Here is an 8,160-nt window from a genome sequence, read left to right as displayed (position 1 = left end):
CCCTAGCTTAGAATTCCTTTATAGAAAATTGCCTTCATCGTTCCCCCATGAATTTTCATGTCCAAAATCTAAATTTGAACCTCATCCCTAATAAAGGTGTTAGTGTGTTAAGTTCATACTAATAGTTTACAATTACCACCAACATAAGTAACAAATGCATTTGTGTAATCCATACTTCTAGAGTTCAACTTGAGATAACTTAACACATTAAAACCTCAAAGATTAAAAATCTAACTAAATGTTCATGGAAACTTCACTTAAACTAAAATAATAAATAAAATTTTACATTATCCCATATCACTTAAAATGTTTTATAAACAAGTATGAACTTTACATCCTTTTGAAAGTAATTCTATTTTCTATTAAAGCTATAAACAAGTATGAACTTCACATCCTTTTGAAAGTAATTCTATTTTATATTAAAGCTAACAATTAAAGTTTTTAATGATGAAAATATTTGTGCCCATAGCATGTCCCATCCCATTTTATTTTGTGGGATGAGTACAATCTTTGTGAGAAGATAAAATAATTCCCTTCTCATGTTTTCATCCCCATACACGTATTTAGACAATTAGCCCTAACCTATCCTTTTATACATAGATACATATTTTCCTTATTCTCATAGTTATCACAAACAATTATACACTCACCTTCATTTAATTATTAGTCATTTAGATATAATTGTTTACCCATTGACAACTTTTCATGATTGTCATCTCGCTTGAACCAACTAAACACTATCATTCAACACAATTTAATGTTTATGTACTAATCATTCTAATCATGCATTTATAATCAAGATATATTTTGTTTCAAAGTATTGTCAATCAAGTAATAGTGACATTAATTTGGTTCACTAAGAGTATCATGCAATTGGATGTTGTTTTTTGTTTTTTTATCCCTATTTACTTTTTGGGGAGTTCTTTAATCATGCATTTAGAGCCAATATAATTCATTTGATTTTTTTTTAAATCCTCATTCATTATTTGGGAGTTTTTAAAGGGAATCTTGCCTCCTTATAATGAATCAACAACCAAACTTTAAGTTTTTATGAATATCACGAAGTCCTAAAGTCTTCAGAAAGAGCATTATAGACACTAGTGATCAAATGAACGATCGAGCAAAACATCACCATACACAAGGAAGAGTTCATACATAAGGATTTGAATATTAGGACAATAAGTAGGCCCCTATATCGAGGGGTCGAAGACCTCTCTCTATCAAGGAGGCAATGTGGTTTTATTTGAATTAAGAGAAGCACAATTGCAAAACCAAGATTTTATCATGAATCTACAAACTCGTCTTCAACAAGCACAAATCTAGTGCAACATCAAAGCATTTAACTTTGTGAGAGACACTATTTCCAAAGAAAAGTACAAAAGCACAACCACAACTTTGTACCAAATCTACAAACTCATCTATGACGAGCATAGATCCACTTCTCAATCCCAAATCTACAAATTCTCTAACAAAAATACATCTTGCACATGGACCAAATCCACAAACTCCCATCTTCGACAAGCACAAATCTCTCACCTCATCAAGGTACTCCACTTGCTGAGGGAGCACCGGGCTTGAAATTTGACAGTCGTATTGGCCGTTTTCATTTTCAAATTGTATACAATAGGCTAGAAAAGTATTATAGACAGTACATGTTGACAGGGAAAATGTTTATAAAACCATAAATTTTACACTTAAATTTTTTAATAAACCGTCAAAATGTGTTATAAAGAATCTAATATTTTATTTGATAATATAAATATATTATTTTAAAAAATATATGGCATGTGATAAATAAATGTTTATTTATTAATATCTAGACATTAATTTGGAGTCTATTTAAAATCTTGTATGATTTATGATTTCAATTTTAGTGTGTAATGATTTAGAAGTTAATATAATTTTTTTTTTTTTTTCTATTAGAAATAAGGGGATCAGAGTACAAAAAATAAAATAAAAAAATACGGAACAGTCACAGCGAATAACAACAGGGGGGCCAAGCCACCCCACGGAAAGGAAATATCAACTATGCATCAGAGCAAATATGCAAGAGAGAGAAACATCAACTAACTGAGTTTTTCTCTGGTTTATAATAATAAAAATATTATTTTAATGAAAACTTTTTTAATCAAATTTGTAAGTTTAGAAACTTGCTTCTATAATTTTAAAATTTGTGTATATGTTACTAGTTCTAATTTATATTCTAATTTTGTGTTCTTTGCATCTATATCAAAAATTATATCAATAAGAATTTTTATCAACAAACAATTGCATCTCACTTTTATAGTAGCTTAGTCTTCTTTCTTCAGAACATAGTGAATAGTGAGAGCATAGTGAATAGTGAATTGTAGAAATGACTTAAAGTAACTTCATAATATAATTATATTATAAATTATTTTATGCACTTCTCCAATGACTCTTCCATAGTGTATTGCATATGATTATTATATTGTAATCATATTGATTTTTTTAATCAATATAGATTTAGATATGCATTAATGAATATATTTTACATCAATTTGAAATAAATAATAAAAATAATAACATATATTTTGGAAGAAAATATATAAATCAAGAAGAGATCTTGTTTTTATGTTTTATATCACAGTTCCAATGAGATTCTCATAAATCTAGATATTTTATCTTAAGCTATTTTTTAAAATTTAATTTATATTACAAAAGTATATTGATAAATAATTTAAATTTAAATTTAAAATAATTTATTAAATTACTCATTAATTAAAATTTTAAAAAATTAAATAAAATTGACAATCAATGTTTCCTTGAAGCCTGAGGTCACTAAAACGATGAAACCGTATTAAAAAAAAAAGAGGCATATGATAGATAGATAAAAATTTAACGTCCACGAGGCTAAAAATAGCCTATGGGACAGCAAGACAACTCAAGCAGACTTAAGTAACAATGTTCGTTGCTTGTGTCAGATGATGATGAGTCCACCCAATTGCTCAATGTACTCTTCGTTGAATAGGTTATGCCAAGAACTGTCACATATAGTGTCCGCAAATTTATCTCTACTACTCTTGTAGGCTTCACATTCTAAAATAAAGTGTTGTTCAGTTTCCACTTTCCCAGAATTGCAGAATCTGCAAATTCTTTCTTCCCAAGCCTCTTTTGGCCTCTTCCAACGTCCGTTCTCACAACGAAGTTGGTGAGAGTTGGTTCTCAGCTGAGCAATACGAATTTTAGCCCTCCAAGAAATGTTGGCTCCTATGTATGATTTTTGGAGTTGATCATAAGCGGAATTGAACTCATTTATATAATATAATTTCTTCCTTCCGATCTCGCTTCTCCAATTTCTCTTGTAGAATTTCTCCATGACAAGCAAGCGTGACCGTCAGTGACCGTAAAATTCGAGGCGGGGAGCCCCATTTCCAAATAAAGAATCAAACAAAATCCAATATATTCAACAAAAGCACCCCATTCGTTAATCATGCAGCTAATACCCCAGAAAAGGTGTCACGTCACAAAAGCAAAATAAAAATGATAAACAACCAATATAATAGTTGAAAAACGGAAAACTGGAGATTAGGTAGAGAAGAATATACAGATACATAAAATTAGTTTCTAGGTGCCCAGCATAACAAGCCTCAGTTTATATTTGTTGCTAAATTTGTTTCCACGACGGAATTTTATTTGATATGTACAAATATTAGTTGGCTACAACGCCAAAGCCGTCATGAACTTAAGTTACAAGATGAAATTCACTCTGCCCGAGCTCTTCTACCATGAGATCAGTGATTCCCACGCACATTTGCACGGCAACAGGGGCAATCTCTATGGATTATCAGCCATGGAGTCAAGCAGGCAATGTGAAATCTGTGACCGCACTGAAGTTTTATCTTTTGTTCCCCGCGCAAGAATGAATCCAAGCATATCGGACAATCTTCCTTCGCTAACTCCAAGTTTTCACATTCAGATTTTTCATTTCTGGCCACAAATTCGCTTTGTAAAGTTGATGCTAGCCAATGTCTAACATAGTCTTCCCATTCAAAAGCACTTAAACTAGCATATTTATCTGATCGAACATCGTGCTCAGCTCTGTATGCAATAATGTTAAAAGATAGTTAAAAACCCAGAATGTACTAAATTGTAATTCTGGAGAAAGACAAGAAAGTGCATTGTAGAATATACAAAACAGAAAGCTAACCTGTTATCTAAAAGTGATGCAGCTTTAAACTTCTGATGAAGCCTGTCTCTTGCACACATCGCTACTCCATGCATACTATTATTTTTTATAGCCTGCTCTGAAAATGTCACCAGATTTCGGAGTTGAATGCCATTCTTATAGCTGGAAATATTAATATTGGAGTCGCTACCAAGTCTCCGACTTTGTTCAGAAAGTGGTGTTTGGTGGTCCTGTCATGTGAACACCAATGTAATCCATTAAAGTTATTACCCTATGTTAAAATATTGGACTACAAAGAAACAATGCTTTACGCCTTGTGTCATCAACATAGACCGAACATTCCTAAATAGAATTGGAAGATTCCTCCACAAAAAGCAAAGAAGCTTGGATTCTGATTTCTTAGTAAAAAGTATCGGAACAAATAGTAGATCCAATTGAATATACACTTTTTAACAAACCCAATTTAATTTTGATATGCAATCACTAAGGTCGGTCAAAGACCTCGCACATTAAAATTTGGCCTAACTCGCAGTGGAGAGGGAAAAAATGAAGGCAGAGAGCATCTAGAAGCGCAAGCAGCAATGCCTATCATATATATTTCAGCTAAATATGTAACTATTCTTTCCTGTTTGCAAGCCTGGTCAAATTATTCTCTTCTGCCAATGCAAAATTTTAAAATGACAAATGGCTCCTAATTATTATAGTATTGCATTTTTTAACTCTAATGTGATGCTATAGCCATTTATGGAAATACTTCCCAATAGTAATTATTAATTATATACTTAAATGACACAAAGTCTACCTTCCTAAATTTAAATAATAGTATTCACGGACTTAAACCATAAACCATATGCGTGCAGCCTTTTTCTCTATTCCTGGTCCAATTAAGGAGGAACTATCCCCCCTCTCCACTTCCCCCTTCCCCCCCCACCCCCCCCCAAATCTCACCGTATCATTCCCCAAAAATAACAAAGCAAAGAGACTTGGAGATTGTGTTTACAGTCGACCCTTCCCCCGGATGAGGCATACTTGCTGTTCCCTAACAATAACATCAAAAAGCTCTCCCAAGTCCTGGATTCAGTGAACTTGACTTCATGAACATCTCTGCCATCTGATTATCAGTCCTCACAAAATATAAAATTGGCATCTCATCCTATGAATGTAGAGCATATGAAACTCAATATGATTCATTTGCTGCCACTCAAGTGGATTATGAGTTATCAGTGGCAACTTATCTATAATGAAGATAATATCTGGAAAACCGTGTGGGAGACCCAGCTCGGTCAAAAGTTACCTGATACAAGCAACCTCTGCTACATTAACTATTATATACTCATTCTCAGTAGTGGGTGATGGACTTAACTTCTACTTCTTGTAAGACCGAGCAACAGGTATCAGGATAAGGTTCAGATCAAAGGCTTTTTGTATAGTTTATCAACGTGAGAAAGTAGCCGAGCGTTAGACAAGAAGAGTTCAGAGTAGGTAGGGTGCTGCAGACTGATTCTAGGAACCGGAATGGAAAATGGAGTTTGTTTCAATATTTTAATCTCAAAAATATGATCAGAGAAAACTGTATCTGAAGCTGCAAATGAAATAAAACCAGGTTTGAAAATACAGGGAGAATCAAAGGAGACAGAGTAAGAAATACTCAAAAAATAAGCTCAATAGAGTAAAATAAGTTGTATGCTGAGAAAACTAATTGCAAAACAAGAGCAGGTGGTGGTTGGGAGATGGATGCACAAAAACAGAAGCAAAATTTAAAAAGATGCAATAAAGATAATCAGATAGGAAAACTAGAAGATGATCAATAGAGATTAGAATGTTAGAGAGAACTAGTTAGAACTGGGAAAATATGTTGCAAGAAAAATAAAAGAATGGCGAAGAGATTATAAGATACAAGTGCTTAAATACTGACAGATACAGAAAGAAAAATGTACTTATAAGATACAAGTACTTAAATACTGACAGATACAGAAAGAAAAATGTACTCAATATACCAAAAGCTGAATATAGATAGACAGATACAAAACTAATAGAATTTAGCTACACAAAATGATAAACCCCACAAGTAAACATTAAACGAATATTTCCTATTAAATAATCTATTTTTCTATATTTCTTTTAGCCAGTTAAACATCCTCGTGGTAATCTCCATCATATAAACTCATATTTGCACAGAGAAACGTGCAAATATTCAATGATCTGTTACCTTCAAAAAATAAATTGATTAATAATCTGCACAATAAAACATGATCTACCTTTAGAGTCTATATAAACCTTTCATTTCTCAGTTCCCACATAGTTGGCCTTTCTTAGCTTTGTTTGCCGGCAAATAACTGCCTAGATAGAAGACTTATTTGTAGTGAAGACCTCGGAAAATATATAACTACAAGTATGACATAGTGGTTAAATAATCAAGCAGAAAAGATGGATTGGAAAAAGGGCAACTATCTCCAGAGCATTGTAAAACTATCCGTAACAGCTGTGTTTTCAAATTGCAATTTCAAGGATCATATAAGTTATTAAAGAGATTAAAAGTGGATGAACAAGAAAGCCTTTATAATGAGGGAACAAAAGGCTTACATGATGGAGTGAGTTCTTCCATTGTTCCCTAAAATGCAAAAGTAAAATACTTTTAGCCCATTTGGATGTTAAGTTTTCTGAACAGAGACTTGGCATACCTGGTGATTCACCAAGGTATCACAGTCAAATCAATCTCTACATAGCTGGCATATCAGGTTCTTTTTACATTTTATGTGGGAGATCAGAAACAATCAGTCATGCATTCTAGAGATGCACTTTGCTGGGACATTTTCTGTTCGCTACAAGATGAATTGAAATATCCAATGCTCTTCTCACTTGGACAGGCGATCTAGAGAATATCTTATGTCATCTAAGAGACAATTTGACGATGAATTCTGAGAACCTTGCTTATTTTGAAGTACAAACTGGATTATAATTTATCTAAGTTCAAGACATAATCTTCTCAACACGTGAGAACTATTAACTTCAAGTAAAAAAGGCCAGAAATTATAACCTCAACAATGAGGGTACCAAAATTAAATAGCACCAGGAAATATTTTCAGTTTTCTAATAAGTTTGTCATCCATCCATTTTGACTCCAAGAGGCACATGGTTCACTATCAGGTGTGGTGACTTCAATTGTCACCAATAACCTAATATACTTTTTTAATAAGTTCCCTATTTCTTGTATCGTAAAGCTGTCTAATAGCTGAATTCAAAGCAAGCAATTTTTAAAAAGGCATATATCTCTTATACTGTTGAAAATTAATGCTTACATTATGTAAGAAAACCATCTTGGTGACTCTGTATTTAAAATGTTCAGTTAGTTTTATATTAATAGGGGTTAGCTTTCTTACAGGTAAGTTTATGGAATTTATCTAGGAATACAGTACCTCGTAAGAATTTACATTAGACATTGTTATAACTCCACATGAAGTATATCAGTATAACATAATTTATATCCTCAATAGAATGTGTAATTTATATTTTTCATTCTGTATGCTCTTTGATTTCCAGTTTGGTACTAGAACAATAATGAGATTTTGTCCACGTTAAACCAGCTTTCCCAGACAAGACAATAGCAGATGAAAAGAGGATAGCTATGTACAAAGTATGGAAAGTTTTTAAAATATAGGGAAGTTTCATATATTCATATCATAATATTGATAGAGCATTCATCATAACATTAAATTGGAATTGAGAGTTCACATGAAAGTTGAACAATTTAACAGAATTTAATTGCTTTCATCATTCATTATCAATGTGCATATAATATGTATTTTATAAGATTATAAAAGTATAACGAAATGCCCATAGTACAAGTTTCAACTACAAAATATAGAAAATATGTTGCTGCCTCCTACTCAGCATCTATCAGCATTGCGTCAAAATTGGAATCTTTAAGAGCTGCCTCAGCCAACAGAAACCAAATGAATCCATCTTGTTCCTCCTTATTAATCTAGGTGACATTTTTAGGATTAGCATCCCAC

The 8,160-nt window shown here is 32.5% G+C and overlaps 1 protein-coding gene across 1 annotated transcript in view; it reads right to left on the bottom strand.

Annotated features, from left to right (window-relative positions):
- Positions 1 to 3,518: 3,518 nt before the first annotated feature.
- The window catches only part of LOC149554632 (putative E3 ubiquitin-protein ligase RHY1A), a 45,112-nt gene continuing 40,470 nt past the window's right edge, over positions 3,519 to 8,160 (bottom strand). The window contains exons 2-3 of the mRNA XM_089828700.1: positions 4,169 to 4,377; positions 3,519 to 4,059 (exon numbers count right to left, since the gene is read on the bottom strand). Coding sequence (XP_089684826.1) covers positions 3,753 to 4,059; positions 4,169 to 4,377 — 516 coding nt within the window. The 3' untranslated portion in view covers positions 3,519 to 3,752. The remainder of the gene's footprint in view (positions 4,060 to 4,168; positions 4,378 to 8,160) is intronic.

The sequence above is a fragment of the Cupressus sempervirens genome, chromosome 5 (genome assembly GCF_028749045.1).
Source record: "Cupressus sempervirens isolate cs-2001-9-10 chromosome 5, ASM2874904v1, whole genome shotgun sequence".
Lineage (NCBI taxonomy): Eukaryota > Viridiplantae > Streptophyta > Pinopsida > Cupressales > Cupressaceae > Cupressus > Cupressus sempervirens.
The sequence above is the reverse complement of the archived record's forward strand: the minus strand, read 5'-3'. Positions and strand labels throughout refer to the sequence as shown.